We start from the raw sequence: 16,727 nt of genomic DNA on the forward strand, positions 1-16,727 counted from the left end.
AATTGCATTGTGCCTCACTTGTTTTGTATATTCCAATTATTTTATTATTATTATTATTATTACTGCCATTTTATTGTTGTTGTTATTATCATTATTTTCTTCCTTTCTGTCCTATTAAACTGTTCTTATCTCAACCCATATGTTTTACTACCCCCGCCCCCCCGCCCCATTCTCTCCCCCATCCCACTGGGTTTGGGGGACTGAGTGAGCAGCTGCGTGGTGCTTAGCTGCTGGCTGGGGTTAAACCACGACAACACCCAACCACATGCTATGCATGGTGTGTTATATAGACAGCTGACATCAGCAGATCAAAGATGGTGAAAACTCTTCAGGCAGTTCTCTTCTACATTACTGGGCAGGACTGAAAACTGGAGCTGCAGAAGTGCCAACATGGTAACTGATCTCCAAAGATAGGGACAAGGAATCCTCCCTGCACTGACAGCACCACAACTGGAGTAAGCGGACACAGGGACAAGGCTGATCCAAAACCATGGTGAACTAGTCCAACAATTCACCTATTTGTCATTCAGTTTTGAGACTTTATCTTTTTACCTTACGTATGATCAGTGAATCTGTAGATGTCTAAACACAGGTCCCTTGGAACAGAGAAGGTCTGATCAGGAAGATGAATACTACCTTTAAGAACGTTTTCTGATGATCTGACTCAAGAAGCAAAATATACCTGCAGGCAGAAGGGTGCGAGCTAATCCCTGTTGTGCTACAGCCCTACAGAGACAGCTGATCCTTCTGCAATTCCGAAGTGCCAGTCAAAGCTTTAACATCTTAATACACAGCATGCTCTAATTAAAATTTCTAATTAAGGGGGGAACCCCCCCCCCCCACTAACTAGCAAAACTAATGTTGCAAATTAACAAGCCTTATGTACAAATTGAAAGTGGTCTTTGTTGCTCTTTCGTAGATCATATTAATGTTAGTATTTTAAGCAAATAATTCTGGACAAAGGTACTGTGAGTTCACTTGTGCCCATTTCAGTAGTAGGAGACAAGTAACATTTCCTAGACAAGCCTCCTTTGTTAGGGTGCGTGGCACCAACAGACAATCCATCTCATCATATGCCTTTGGAAGAGAGACAAAATCAAAAAGGACGAAGGAACAAATAGATAAATTCTGTCTGCATTGCCACAGTGAAAGATGAAGTTATCTCAGACTTCTTCTTACTTTTGCCCCAGGAAAGAAAGGAAATGTTCTGCGGAGTCTGGACTAACTACCCTCAAGGATAGTAACAGCAGACTTAGAAATGGCCTTCACATGGTAGGCAAGTGAAATGTGGAAAGACAAGCAGCAGGAGCTACAGTCTGAATATTCAGCTCCACCCCTGAAACATCCCACATGTGACAGTGGACAACTCACCAGACGCATTCTTCCAACTCTGTACCCATCAATTAGGCATGGATTTACTGCCACAAACATACTAGCGAGAGTGAATTGTACATAACATTTTTGAAATACATCATATACCAAGGGCAAAAATTGTCAAATACTGTCAGCACTTGGAACTGATAAATCAAAATACTTTGCAGAGAACTTTTCTCAATACTGATCTTGCTTCAACTTTACAAGAAATTATGTTAAAAAAATCCGGTGATGCTTAAACATTTATATACCTGTTATAACAACATAATTGCTAAATAAATATGTGCTCAGATATTGTTATTACAGCAGTTCTAGGCCTCTACAAATACATTTCAGCCTAAACCCATGCCTATTGTCCAGTCGTGTGTTGCTGACAGCTCTATTTTCACTCCAAACTGGCAAACCTCTTTGCTTTTTCCACTGTTTTAAACCCAGATGTCTCCCTGAAACTTCCCAGTCATGCCATACTTTGCCAGACAGCAAATGAGATTTACAACTCAACTTCGAACTGGATGGAGACCATATTGTCCACTTAGTGGGGTTGTAAGCACAGATCAATCTTCAGAGTTAAAAACAAAACAGAAAACCCCACACTGAGGTATAAAGTGATTTGGATTTCTCTCCAAACAGAATGCTTTTCTTACCAGAGCTCCCCACCTGCATTTTTTAAAAGGCAAGATGATATGACATCATCCCTTCCTTTTCCCTTCTACATTCATTAAAGATGGAAACCTACCTTAGTTCATCTAAGAAAGAAACAAGAAAGATGTACATGACAAATACATCTCATGCTCTATCACACTCAAGCTATGCAACTTTCCGCCCTCATGTCGAAATGCTCTATTTATGCCATCCCACCTTACCCTTCAGCTGCAATAAGATACATTTGCCAAGGAAATCAGCCGACAGTCTGACACCCCTCACCCTTCTTGTATCTTAAGATGGCAAGTGAAGAGAAAAAGGCTTCCCAGTGAGACCTCCCAATTAGTCTGACATTTCAAATCTTTTCCACAGGTATAATACTCTACAATAATCTTTGTCAGGAAGCATCCGAAGATGAGACTTAAGAAACACAGGTTTTGATGCATTGAGCAACACTCGATGGAACTCAATTATTGTCTCACTCTTAAGTTAAAACTACAAGATACACAGAACATCAACTCTATGTCTAAATCTCAAGGTATGAAAAAAAAAAAATCAGTTAAAGAAAATAAAAGCATGCTTGCTTACCCTCCTGCATGAGTTGCATTCTCTTTTCAGTTCATGTGTGTTCCCTATGCAAAAAATCACTTTTGAAGGTATGTGTCCTTCTGAGCCATGCATACATTACAGGTCACTCAAGCACCCTTTCCCTCCTTTCTCAATACCTCAGTACAAGGGTTTAAATGCACAGACAGGACCAACTCTCAGATTCTTTCACTACAAAGAACACAGAAGTCACTCTACATGGTAAGGAATTCCAGAAGAATCGGACATAACCAAGAAAGTGGGTAACAGAGGCAAACAAGCTTCAAAACAGAATACAAGATGTGAATAGGCAAAAAATACATGATGCTAAGCTTAGAACTGGCAGTTACAACTCAGGAGAAAAATTCTGGAGTATTCACTCGATTCTCTACAATCATTGGCTCAGTGTGTGGTGACAACCAAGAAGTCAATCACCAGAAAGGGTATTGTTGGCAAGATAGAAACCGTTCCTATGCTGCAATATAAAAATGGGTACTTCATATGTTCTGCAGTAATAAAAAAGGATAGGAAGTTACAGAATACATGCAGGCAACAAAAACATCTCAGATGCCTAATTTTTTGAAGGGAATAATTTTGATTTTTTCCGATTCCTGCACAGTAAGCAACTTCTCTTTCTTCCAACTATTATCTTCGGATACCCTGTTTCCATTTCTAATGTCGTCACAGACAGTATGACCCACATTCTGCAGAGAAGAAATCACATATACATTAATGTGGGTGGGCACCAATGTAGATAATCTTTCAGTAACTTGACAGTGTCTAGAAGAGCTTCTGAAAGACCTTGATCTTTCCAGATAATAAAACAGTATTCTCACAAAGGGTGCAGAGTTCAACTCAGCTTTGGTTAAAGTGAAACTTAAGAAAAAACCTAGATGATGGATTGCTTACTTTTGCAAAAACCCAAGAAATTTAGGCAAAACCACTGTGTAGAGTCTAAGTTTCAGCTTGTCCTTATGCAATGCTGTTTTGGGAATGAATTCACCATGAGGGCATGGATTACTCCTAACTGTCAGACTGAAGTTGTAGGCACTAAAATATCAATTTTCACAGAAAACAGTATAAAAGAACTGATTCCTACACATCTGAATGGGGGCCGTATACAGCCTAATAAAAGCAATTTTGTGGTCCAAGAAGGATAGAGTCTCTCTGATTAACATGAATGAGGTCCTCGAGAAATGTAAGAATGATCAACAAAAACACAAAAAGACTGCATGACTTCCAATCAAAGGAGAAGGAATCAATCTAAACAGAACCTTCTAGAGCTAATGAACAACCTAGATTTCTTAAAGGATCATAAGTAATCAGATCAGTTTAGCGAAAATGCCAACACAATGGTGCTAGCAGGCACCTCAGTCACTACCAGGGTTGTTTAACTTAGAAGCTCTTGATCCAGACCTCAAATTAGCTTTTGGTTAAGAAACATGAACTAGAACAGGCAGGACTGGCAAGGACTCAAGTCAAAAAGACGGTCATGTTTTTAAGAATGAGCCTTGTACAGCATGTAGGGCTGAGATTTACTGAAGGTCTTGCAGGGTTTTTCTGATTCTGTTTGATGTGTTCCTTTCACCACTGATCCTGAGCATGAGGTCCAAAAAGAAAAGAATTAGATGGTATTACCTCTCCTGTCATTTATTAGGAAAAGCATACAAATGCATATCAGAAACGTCTGGCTCTGAGACAAAGAGGTCCCTTAGAGCATTCACCTTTGATAAGCAACAGTCACCTTGAGGAAGGGGAAGAAGACACGAGTCCTACAGACTGATCATACCATCTTAGAAAAGCACTCGTATCAGCCACACAAATAAAACCAGAGAACTGTAATACTTACTGAGGAATGGAAAACCCATTCTACCCTAAACTCTAAGTCCACTAACAAATTGGAACTAAAACCAGTGCTGCATGCACAGCAGCAGATGTGGGAGAAGATTCCATATTCAGGCATTGGCAACAGGAAGCGAGCAGACCCATCGTACTCCTGCTCCTCTTACATATTGTCTATGGTGGAGCTATAACTACATCTAATGATGTTTTTAACCTATTTTTGCACAGAACAGCAGGAGAATTTGTGGGGAATCCCAGAAGACTACTCCCCTTTCTCCAATACCTTTCTTAAACCCAACCTCCCCAAACCCTTAAACTCCTTCTGGATGTCCATCACCTATCAAGACTGGCTTTGCCAGAGACTGCAGTCATACAGCTCTTCTCCTAGGCTTGGCAGGTTAGCTCCCTGTGCTAGCGTCTATTTTAAAATTATTCTATTTATATCCTCAGTAAGTTCATTTAAAACCCCTGCGCTTGTAAATTAAGAGCTTTCCAGCTCACCGTGGATATTAAACTAAAAGGAAAACACAAAGCGTTTTTGAAACTGCTAATAAGGTAGCATTCCTCTGCTGCCTTTCATCCTTCATTTCACAAGATCCCAGAGCATTTTACAGATGTAAATACAGAGCTGATCGCCCAGCAGTGAGATGCAGACAGCCCTGGGGTGGATCATGGCTGCTCTAGGACATGACTGCATCATTACAACTCCTCATCGTGCTGGGCTCTCACTTTTGCTCTGCCACCCTGTGGCTGTTCAACTGCAGAGTTCCAACAAGCAAGTAAAGCGCCTACTGCCCAGAAAGAGATGTCTTGTACACACCACGAGCTCCACCAATGCGGATGGCTCATTTTTCCATAGTCAGGTACTTGCAACCAATTAACACAATTGGTAGGATTTGAGGAAAAAAAGCTATTTTGAACTGAGCCAGAAACACAGAAAGGACACTCGTACTTCAAGGTTTGGTCAACAGATTGGAGTTTATGGCTCTGCCCCAGTCATTAAATGCATTGTGGATTTTAATAGAAACTGTTCTTTGAGAGATGGGTTACAGGCTTGATTCAAAATCTTCATTATCAATGCCAGTGCATACCCCAATTTTTAGGTGGGGAGATTTAGTTTCGATTCCAAGTAAAGGATGCCACCTACTGAATCCTTGCTACCACGATTGCATGCTTTGACCCTCACGGCTCAAGACCTCTGGCAGGATCACAAGCCAGACTGCAGTCCCAAAATAAATTCCAAGGAAAAGCAGAAAACAGGCTTGTAAAAACAAAGCTTTTCTCACTGCTACTCTTCCCACAACCCAAAGATGTATTACTCACTGAACATCTGCACAGTTGAAACATTTCTAGTTTTGCAACACCGACCTTAGCAGTATTAAAAAACCTCCTTACATCTTTATTTCATTTTGGATTCATTATAATACAGTCTGACAATATACGCTAGTACAGTACATTCTGCAACATTTAACCCCTGTTCCCAGTTGCCATTCTTAACTTCACGGCTTAATGACACAGAGTCAGTAGATCACAATATGACCCTGTTAATATTTTTTTAATGCCATTTTTACAAATTACAGCATAATGCACTGATTACGAGGATGAAAGGAAAGTCTCTACGTCTGTCTGGAAACCAAATAAAAGAATGTTTGAACATCTGTTCATCCTACAAATGTCTTTAAAAGCTTTGATTTTCCCATAATCATTTTGTTCCACCATTTCACCCTTTTTCGAATGTGTATCCAACAGCCTCAGGACAGCAGCCAGAGATCTGCAGTAATAGCACATTATAATCAAAGTTCTTGGGCACACTTAACTTCTCCTTTTGGAATTAAAAATGGGGGAAAAAAGACAAAACCAAACCCCAGTCTTCGGATACCTCTCCAGCTGTCTGTCCTACACAAACCTCTGCTAGGGGAACAAAACGAAAGGACGCGGCTTTGCCAACAGGGGCTTTACATAGAGGATTACAAAGCACAAGGACAGGATATGGTGGTGGGTGACAGGACTCACATGAGGCACAGCCTCTGCACAGCCTGCTCCGACTGGGTGAGCAGTAGCTGTCCATGAGACTCTGCCCAAGTCATAGCCTAAGCGCCTGAACACAGGCAATTACCGCACACAGGAGCTGGTGTAAGCTGCAGGGCAAGAGCCTTCTCCACCGTGCTGGGCTCCCAACACCTGTCATGGGACCCCTGCCAGCACCCAGATTTACATCTTCTCCTTGTTCTGGCTCTGCTCTTGCCTCTGGAGAAGCAACGAGCAAAGATGGGAAACAGGAGCACTATGGAAGAGGTTAGGTCTTGGACTGAGAGGATGGAAGTAAGACGCTGAGTTAGTACGCTAGTCTGGAAATGAGATGGAAGATGAGGGGAAAAGATTTTAAAAAGTATGTTACAGGAGACTGGATGAAAAAGGGATAGAGGTCCAACTCTGGAAGCTGTTGCTGCTCCCTCCTTTGGAGTACCCCAAGCAAATAAACCATGGGAGCCTCAGCACTAGAAGACCTTTCTGCCAAGCAGAGGGCTGCCAAACTAAGTATTCAAGACTAATGAGTTTTCAAATGGATCAAGTTGCGTAACAGCTGACTCATTGAACCTGCTATGGGCAATCCACAGTGTAGAGGGGAAAACGTTAATCAGATTGTGCTTTGTAAAAATACATACCACCGTTTACACTGACAGCCTCCTCTCCAGATCTATTCAAAAATGCCTTAGAAACGAGAAAGACAAAACCCTGTAAGTGCAAGGCTAACAATTCTGGAGCAGCCAACAATATCCTACAGCAGGACACCTCTCCTGATGACTGCCCTTTTCTTTCCAAAACTCCAAACAGAGTTGGCAGAATTTAGTGACCCATTTAAAATTTGGCAAGGACATTAGAACTACAGAGATAAAAATTTAAGTTTCTTAATAATTTACTTTTGACTTTTTTTTTTTAATGAGAAGGGTTTTTTATACCAATAATTCTTAGACTAACCTGGGATCGCAATAACGGCATTTCTTCTATATCATCTGTTTCTCTAGCTTCCATCACTGCAGTATCTTAAGCAGAGGTAACAGTGCAGGGTACAAAACAGGATTTGATAAAGGCTTAAAAGAAAGATAACATAATAAATATTCTTTCCAAAGACTGCCTTTGGGGGTGTGTGGGAAGAGGAGAGAAATGGGGAAGGAGAGGTGACAGGGGTGTGAAATGCATTTTTTTCATTATAGAAGGATATGTTTTCTAGCAAGGCTGGCAGCACAAGTCACATTAAGCCATAGCTGAAGTTGCCTGCCTAATTCCTCTGGGATCACACTGAAAGCATACCCCATAATCTTAAGGGATGTGCTAAAGCTTTGCTGGGACTCACTCAGCAGAAACTGTTTGGGATTATTCCACAAAGCACTAATTCTGTTCTGATTTAAAGGGACACCATCAACCTAGTTTAGACACCAGACTTGCCCCGTCTCACGGCTGTTCAGCTGTAAATATCCTCTCAGTAGCTGATATTTTTGCCATTTGTATCCACTTTGGCTACCTGGAACTTAAAAGGAAAAGAAAAAGACTGAAAAAACCCAGGATCATGTTAGCATGATGGACTCACGCCCATCAATGGATATTTGATTAATAATGCTTTGAGTGTTATTAATAATGTAATTATAATAATATGATTAATAAGAATGAGCATAACAATCTATTACAGTTATTTACTTCCATGTGCAACTAATGCACTTACATTATACATGTGGTCATCTTCTATGGCTGGCTTCAGCAAATGGGTCACAGGCTGCTATTTAACATCAACAAGAAGCAGCAGTCTTTTGCTCAAAATGCAGGAACTAACATTTTCCATGCTGCCACGCCTGGGTCCAATTTCTGTTCCAGACTGCAGCTTTTGTACCTGTGGAATTATTGTTAGGTTTCATGTTAAGGTGTCCTATGCTTTATAAATACCAAAGAAGGAATATTACCAGTGCTCTCCTTTTTATGAGCCTAGGACATGAAACTGAGAAGAACTAAAGCAGCCATGAAATCCCTATTAAACAACTAATGGTTTCTAAAGCATCTTGGAGATACTCATTTTACAAGGCTTATGCTGCAATCTTCTATCGTTATTTTAATGAAATAAAGCCCTTGACTTTTTCCAGAGGCAACATTTTCTTTCACGCACAAAAGACATTTTGGTTACAAAAAAAGAAAACAATTCTGGAGTAGGATTCACCACAGAACAGGCAGGAAATTCAGAAAAGCTATATAAAATGTCACTGAAGATAGGTTCTGAACCTTTGGAACAGCAGACAGAACAATTAAGACTCTCAGTTACACGCATCATTATGTTTAATATGAAAAACATTTCTAGATATAAATCATATTTATAAAAAAGATCCATACCATCTCTCAGATAGCATCTTACACAGTTGCAGCTGAAGGAATGTGAAACATCCATTTTAGGTTTCACCTATTAAATCATGTGCTTTCTGTCCCCCCACTTTGCTCGGGGAAGTAAACCTAGACTAAATCAGCTTCACTTTGTGGGTCGCATGAAATTCACATCTTGACTAGATTTAGATTAATATTGGTGGCAAACTTTTAAATGAAGAGAAACTTCAAAACAATTTTCCAGAAAAACATTGCTATTAGAATGCACACCTGAATGTGCTCATCTGGCAGGTGACATTCTCCAATAAAGATTCACATTGCAAAGATGACCCAATAAGCAGATTCTAACAGAACAAAACCAGATTGCAGAGATTTTGGAAGGGGGCACATAGTCAGCAGGAGCTTCCAGGCTCTGTTTGTGAGGAAAGAACAGTTCTAATGCGTTCAGACAAGAAACACATTCCACCTGAATTCATTTCAGAGTCTGGTCTTTCAGGTACGATCAGAGGCCTTTCTCGCTTTCTCAGGATTGAATCATTTTCTTCTGTGTGTCGAAGACATATCTTTTAAAGAGAAGAGAGATGGTAACAGGTTGGGCTGAATCATTCTTGCTGCTTTCATCCTCTTTGGCTGTATCCCCCTTCCCTGCCTTAGATTTCTTCTTGGAGGCAACAGTAAGAAGCATCTTGGTATCTGGCTTCAGCCCATCTGTAAAAAAAAAAAAACAAACCCAAGAACATGCATGACAAACGCGCTCAACATCACATTTTAGTATAACTGGAAAAAATGAATAGGCAAGTTTACTTCTGAAATCAACCAAAGAAAATAAGAAAGTAAATCAGATGCATTAGGAAAGTCACATTTCTGCATCACACTTCTGGAATATGGTAACTCCCATGAAAAATAAGAGAAGCCTTCAAACATAGTTCACAAAAGTGATACCCCAAATTGCAGTGCAGTATCCTGGCTGTATCCTTCCACAGCTTTTAAAGTATTAAATCCTGGCAAAACTTTAAACAAGCCAGACCAACTTGCCTGGTCTAAGCCTTTTACTCAGCAGACTTTTCCTGTTATTTACACACATCTCCCAAAGTTTCTTCTCATCACTAACAATATTTATGAAAATATAAGTCATGAATGAAAAACAACCAGTAAAATACTAAAATTATATAGAGTCCTAAGAGTCAGAAGATTCTTGAATGTCTAGTCTGTTTCCCAGACCTGCCAGAAGCACATTGCTTAGGTTTTAACAAACCATACAGTTTCGTGTTTGTTTGGGTGGTTTTGTTTGGGTTTGGTTTTTTGGTTTTTGGGGTTTTTTTGTTTTTGCTAAAACACAGTATTTGTTAAGGGTTTCAACTGTCACATTTTAGGGGAACTAGAATTAACTTGTGTAGGATTCAGGGGATCTCACTTAAGTCTTTCTCCAGACAATTTGTACCAAACAAAAATATTTGTCCTTTTCTTCCTAAATGGCTAGGGTTTATTACACTTTTATATTTTCTTTTAACTTGACACATTGGTGACATTTTAGATAAGAAATGCAAGATAGCAGAGACCAAAGAAACTCTATAAAACAAGAAAGATGCAGCTCCTAAAAGAACACTCCTGAAGAATTGCTTTCTTAAAGCAGAAGACAGCAGACTCCTTGGAAGCTTATTCAGCCACCCGAATACACTGCAATGTGGTTCTCAGGCATTTGGCCAAAGTCAGTTCAGGTATTTTTAACCTGTGGTGTCACATAACCTTATCTCAAACACTTAATCAGCTTCTCTCCCCTCATATTGAAATTCAGATGAGGATTCTCATATCACAGCCTGACAAAAAGATTGAGATGCTTATGATTTACTGGAGACAGGAGGTCTACAAGCACAGGTGATTTGCTCCAGCACAGACGCATCTAGAGGCACTTACAGCTGATTGCAGGGGGACACGGCACCAGCGCCCACCTTCTCATCTTGCTGTGTCAGGTAGCAAATTGTTCCAGGCATCGTCCCCACCGCACGGCGCAGGGAAGGGAGGAACCGAGGAAGTGTTGAAGCAAAACCAGGAAACTGCCCATTTGCCATTTCATAACCAGAGGTTTAAAACAGCCCTAATGCCCTGCAGCGCAGCCACAGGGAGACTTTTGGAGATAGAAGGGTCTTGCTTTTTTTTAAAAAACGCGGAGAAGAGCAACACATTTCCTATATAACTAAATAAATTACAGTCTACATTAAGGCTGCAGAAGTCCAGCAGCAAGCAGAATCAACTTTGTATAGTTCTGCAGGATCTTGCATTTCACAGTCACAGCAGCAGCTGTTTTCTCTTTTCAGATGGCAGAATAAAGAGCAATGATTATTTCACTGTGAAAATAATTGAGACTGTTTTTCCTTGATGGTTGAGAAGTCTGATAATGACTATCTTTGCATGTGTAAGGTTCAATTAATCAAACTAGGTAATATGGTGTGGCCAGACCACAATATTATATGGGTTTATTACATTGTATAGTCATGTTTGATGCAGCTGTTTTGATTTTTAATTGGATGCTTTCATATAAATCCCATTAATATCATTAGCCTTACAAATACTCCATCTTCATTATGAAAAATAATTTATCATTACATGAAAAGAAACTTATTTCCTATTTGGAAAGCTCCAAGAACATCTTGGGTGCTGCTTGAAAAAAAACACCCAGCAACAGTCAAAAAAAGAGAAAAACAAAATAAAAACAGGAAAAAGAGTGACATCATGCAGTCCCACTCTACTGTTGCAGGATTTGTTTCATATTATGTGTTTTCTACTGTTTTGACCAACCTAATTGTAAGTGTCCCTGAACAGGGTTTCCTCCACTTTCCTGGGAAGACCATTTATTTTTTGGACAAAGAGGCATTTCATTTTGCTTTCTAGTTGGTTTCCCTTTCTGGGTCTTATCACTATTACTAATGTTGCTGTTACTGGCACATTACCGTTTAAGAAAGATGTTTAACTAAATCCTTTCAGAAAGACACACTTTAAATTAATTAAAGCAAACAAATCCTAAAACACTTCTATTTATGCTAGTAGGCTTTGCGAGACTCTAATTTCCAAAAAATGCTAATTGGCGGAAAGGAGAGAGGAAGGGAGGAGATGTGGCATTAAAATTGCAGCCAAAATTTTCCCTTGTGGGTATCCGAACAGAGGACCTAGGCTGCTGCTGCAAACCCTGGCCTGCGGGACAGCGATGCCCCCAGGCAGGTCAGCCTCTCGCCCCGGAGCAACGCTCAGCTGCAGCAGCAAGGGAGGGAACTCCCAGCCCTGAGGATGAAATAACCACTTCAGATAAACCGAGTTTCAAAAACCGCCAGTGACATCAGGGAGCACTTGGACAGCCCAAGACATCTGAAACCTGGTACATCATCTGAGGTGTTTAAACAAAGAATCTTATGTTTGAAAAACTCCATTTTCAAGAAAAAAGGATATGCTGCACATGGAACGGTACTGGGGAAAATGTATTTAAAAACTGCGCAATCTCACCTCCTCTACCCCTATCACTGACTTCCCTATATGAAGAAGTAAAGATACACCTCACCTGCAGCCCTTAACACCTATTTGGACTCAAAATAAGGTACTGCAGGCAAGAAGTTTACAGAAGAAATAGAAGAACATGGTAGCTCCTACCAGTGAAACGATGGGCTGACGGCCAAAGGCAGCTCAGGTATTATTAAATTCACAAGGTATCTAAATTACCTAATCAGATCCCATGGCCCTCATTCTACAAACAGATTAGGTGGCTGGCATCATACCCAAACAAATGGCATTTTCTGTTTTTCTGCTCTGGTGCCAGGAGGTCTAAGGGCTGAAGAGGCTCCGTGATAGGGAGCAGCACAAAGGAGCAGGCAGGGAGAGACAGGCGGGGAGGCACAATCGGGGTTTCATCTACCTCCACGGATTTCTCGCGTTACACACAATGCATACTTTACATTTTACAAAACCAAGGAAATGAAGGGAAATATATCTGTCACCGAAGAAGACATCAGACCTTTAATAGCTGAAATGACGGATATTTTTAGATGGAGGTCTAGTTTAACTTACTTACATTAAGGGTCTAATCTCTCCTGAACAATAGCTATGTTAGCTTGAATACATAGTGAGAAATCTGTTCCATTAATTAAGTGCTGCCTGTACTACTCGGATTTGTAGCAAATGTTAATAGATTTTTTTTTCTTCCTCTGTTGGACAATTACTTTATTTTGCCAAGTTGCTAATGGATTAAATTGAAAAGGTCCATGTGCTAAAAAAGACTTTAGCTTCAAAGTTCTAAGAAATGCCTTGCATACAACAGTGGAAAATACCTATATATTAATATTATTAATGGGCAGTCCTCAGAGGCACATAAGATATCTCAAAGCTTAGCAAATTCATTCCCACCCATCATAACCATGCCTGTAACAAGAAGTGCCCAGACAGGTCTTATGTAAAATGTACTTGTACCACCAACTAAGCCAGGTTAGATATGAAAATCTAGTTGTAAAATAGTTTAACCCACTTCATTCTCTTAGTTTCAACTACTGCTAATAATTAACAAATAAGAATACAGACTCTTAACACAATATCCTTTGTCTCAGCATGGCCTCAAGGATTTAGTCCAAAAAGAGCCATTTAGACATGGAAAAAAAAAAAAAAGTGAATTTTCAAATTCAAATGAAAAGTGGTATCTCATCAGGAAAAATATTTTCCAAGTCTAAGAACAGTTTCACATGCACAAAATAAAGGATAAATGCAGTATTTTACACAATTTTCACAAATAAAAGCTAGCTTCTTAGCGATTTACAGTATCTTACATAGTTAAATGCACTGCAGACTCAAGATTTACCATTACTCACACAAGAAATTTGCGTAGAAACATGCAGATTTTTCAGTAACTTTGGACCCCTTCTTGTGTATAAATATAGGAAATCAATTTTCCGACCCCCCCCGTAATGAAGATCTTCATAGCTACACAAGTCTTAAGGTTTCTCTAATGCTTCATTTTCTTCTTAAGTTAATCAGGCCTCCCTGTAACAAGGACACAGCAAAGCCTCCTGATAAAGACCCTCCTGCTGACCCCAGTGGTCGCTGCTCAGGCGCTGGGGACAGTCTCCATACCAGACTGCTGGGCAGTGCTGGCCAGTACACAAAACCCAACAAACACATAAGGCATATAAATGTCCATAACCAGCACAGTTTACTTTTGCTTTGTTTTTACTACTACTATTTCAGCTGGGAGGAGGACAAAAGCTGACAGAATATCTCCTCTTCTAATTCCTTTCCCTAATCCAACGGCAGGGTGAAGGAGCACTGCTGTGCTTTTTCCCCATATACATTTATATTTCAACTGTTACCTGTAAGCTTGGATCCTACTTTACCTTTTACATAATTTACCCACTTCACATTCTCCTTTCATGTAATAGTCATTCCTTATCTTCTTTTTAAATTATTTTTTATTTTTTGCTTATTATTTGCTTCTGCTCCCCTGCTCTTCTGCTCGTTGAAAACGTCTCCAAGGATAGTCTCTAATGCTTCTCCTTAAGTCCCACTCCTCCTTCCTTGACTCCCAATTCCACTTGCTATTCTGCCCTTCAGGAGTTTTAGATCTTTCTTTCCTTTTCCAACTTTTTCAGATTTCCCATCTCCATATTTCTATGGATCTATTTCCACAGATCTCTTCAATGTTTAGGAGTAGTCCTGCCTCCCTCAAAGCTAATGAAACATTGTGTTTGAATGGAAGATTTTAAAGACTGAATGCTAGACACATTGTAGATGAGAAGCAAGATACTACAGTGTCTCCTTGTAGCCCAGCCAGAGAGGAGTAATTTTTAAGCAGCTGATAAACACATCATTGAAAACAGGTGTAACAACATAGGTGCAAGGGCATGGTCTCCAGCACAGCCAAGGAAAATAATTTATTTTGCTGAACTTAAACAACTCTCTTCTCATATGCACACTTGTTAAAAAAAAGCCTACTGCTAACTATCCTAGCTAGCACTGATGAACATGAAGGTATTAGCATGGATGATTACACAGTTTTCTTAAGACACTGAAAATCATAACAGGGGAAAAAAAGAAAAATCTTTTAAATAAGATTTCAAGTCTCCTGATTCATCAGAATTTGGCTTTCAGGTCAAAATTAAAAGTTCATCCTACCAATACAAAAATCAGCAAATGTATTACACCAGCTACCTGCAATGGTACTTGCCATGGTTTCCCGAGAAAGCGCTGGTCCAGGATTCTTACCCCTGTGTTAGGAAAAAGCACATTTAGGCTACACCAGTAGCTCTCACTAGAATAGAAAAATATTCCTTTTTGCACTCAATATTAAGAAATTCCTAGACTATTCTTGACCTACTGATATTATCTCCAATCCTTCCATTCTATTCAGGAATTTGTGAGCAGAGTTTCAGGGGGAAACTGAACTTTGTTTTTCCCTCCTGTAAACAAAATACCCCATTTGCTTCCTTTGAACACTGCAGGTAGAAGACTCAACCACCTGCAAGTTCTTGTTTCCTGTCAACGTTCAAATGTTAAAAACTGACTGAACATCAGAGAACAAGTTAACATAGCACACCTGATGTTGGAAATAATTTTTATGTGAGGCAAACGTAACCTTTTAATATGACAGGCAGACATTTTTCTTTCTTCCTGAGGGAAGGAAAAAAAGAGCAAACTTGAAAGAGGCAAAGGGTTGGGGATAATCCTCACTCACAATGGATTATTCGTAACAGCTGGTTTTCACAATTTCAGGATTTCCTTAAATTGAACCCTCAGAGCCTGAACCCTAATTACACAGTTAAGGAGTGTGTGGCTGCGTCAACTCTCCTGCTAACAGAGAGTACAAAAGCCAGTTGACCTGAAAACCAGAAATAATTAGAGCCCCAGATGGAAACATCCATGCTACAGTCTGATGCAGGGGGACTGCGCTTGAAAGTGGACAAGGACCAGTCTCTTGTCCTGCTACTGCAATGATGGAGCATTGAAAGGACATAGAAACTTTTTGTCAGTACTGTGGGACCCGAGAATCCAGTACTTCAGCACAACACAATTATAAACCAATTAGATTTTTTTCTTTTTTTTTCCTCTTGCAACAGCTATGTATATTCATCCAAAACTTAAAAAAACCCCAACATTTACCTATGTTCAAAGAGGGGTACAAGGTTCAAATACAGCACTCTTATCTGTTTCAGTTTCCAATCAACTTTAAAGCAAGAAGAATAAATCTATCACTGGTTTCCGGCAAAATTAAGAGAAATACCAGTGGTACAAGCGTTGGCTCTCTGAGTCCCACAATACACTAACTAGCAAGCACACATTTGTTCTCCACCTAGTCCCAAAACATGTCAGCAGTTCTACAAAAAAAGTTACCATTAATCTGTGCTCTCAACCCATGAAAAGCTCGTGCAATTATCCCTAAAGTTCCGATTCAAACAAAAAGCAGAAGCATCCTAAAATCAGAGGATCAATTTGCCCAGCCCCTCCTGTTACAGTTGTCTCTACCTTCAGACAGAAAGGACAAGAAAACCAGCAAATGTAACAACAACCTGTTGCTTGAACTCTTTACATTAAGCTATTGCTTAAGAGTAGGTAGCAACTCTACTTCTCTTCTCCTCTGCTAAAGATATCCAAAATCCCACCTTTTGATGTTGTTCAAGCTAAGGTGGTGGTCATTTTTCTCCTTCAATATCCCAGCAAAAAAACCCTGAGCTGATCAGGAAAAACATCTTCATAAGCCTTCTAAGAACAAAAATACTATGTTACTCTGCCCATAAACACCGTAATAGGAACATCAGATATGCCACACCACATATAGTGGACTGGATGACTGAGTGGTCATCTAGAGACTGCCCGTCCTATCTAACTTGGCATCCCACCTGCCTGTCATCAATTTATGGTGCTTCAGAAAGAGCAGGCATGAAAACTGTGTC

The 16,727-nt window shown here is 39.9% G+C and overlaps 1 protein-coding gene across 4 annotated transcripts in view; it reads right to left on the reverse strand.

Moving 5' to 3' along the window:
• Positions 1-5,427: 5,427 nt before the first annotated feature.
• EEFSEC (eukaryotic elongation factor, selenocysteine-tRNA specific) overlaps positions 5,428-16,727 on the reverse strand; it is a 131,455-nt gene continuing 120,155 nt past the window's right edge. For 3 of the 4 annotated variants that reach the window (XM_049826345.1, XM_049826347.1, XM_049826346.1), the window contains exon 7: positions 5,428-9,516. In XM_049826345.1, the coding sequence (XP_049682302.1) occupies positions 9,332-9,516 (185 nt within the window). In that variant the 3' untranslated portion in view covers positions 5,428-9,331. The remainder of the gene's footprint in view (positions 9,517-16,727) is intronic. The other variant, XM_049826348.1, reaches the window with a different exon arrangement.

Source organism: Accipiter gentilis, chromosome 23, assembly GCF_929443795.1.
Source record: "Accipiter gentilis chromosome 23, bAccGen1.1, whole genome shotgun sequence".
In the NCBI taxonomy this organism is placed as follows: Eukaryota; Metazoa; Chordata; class Aves; order Accipitriformes; family Accipitridae; genus Astur; species Astur gentilis.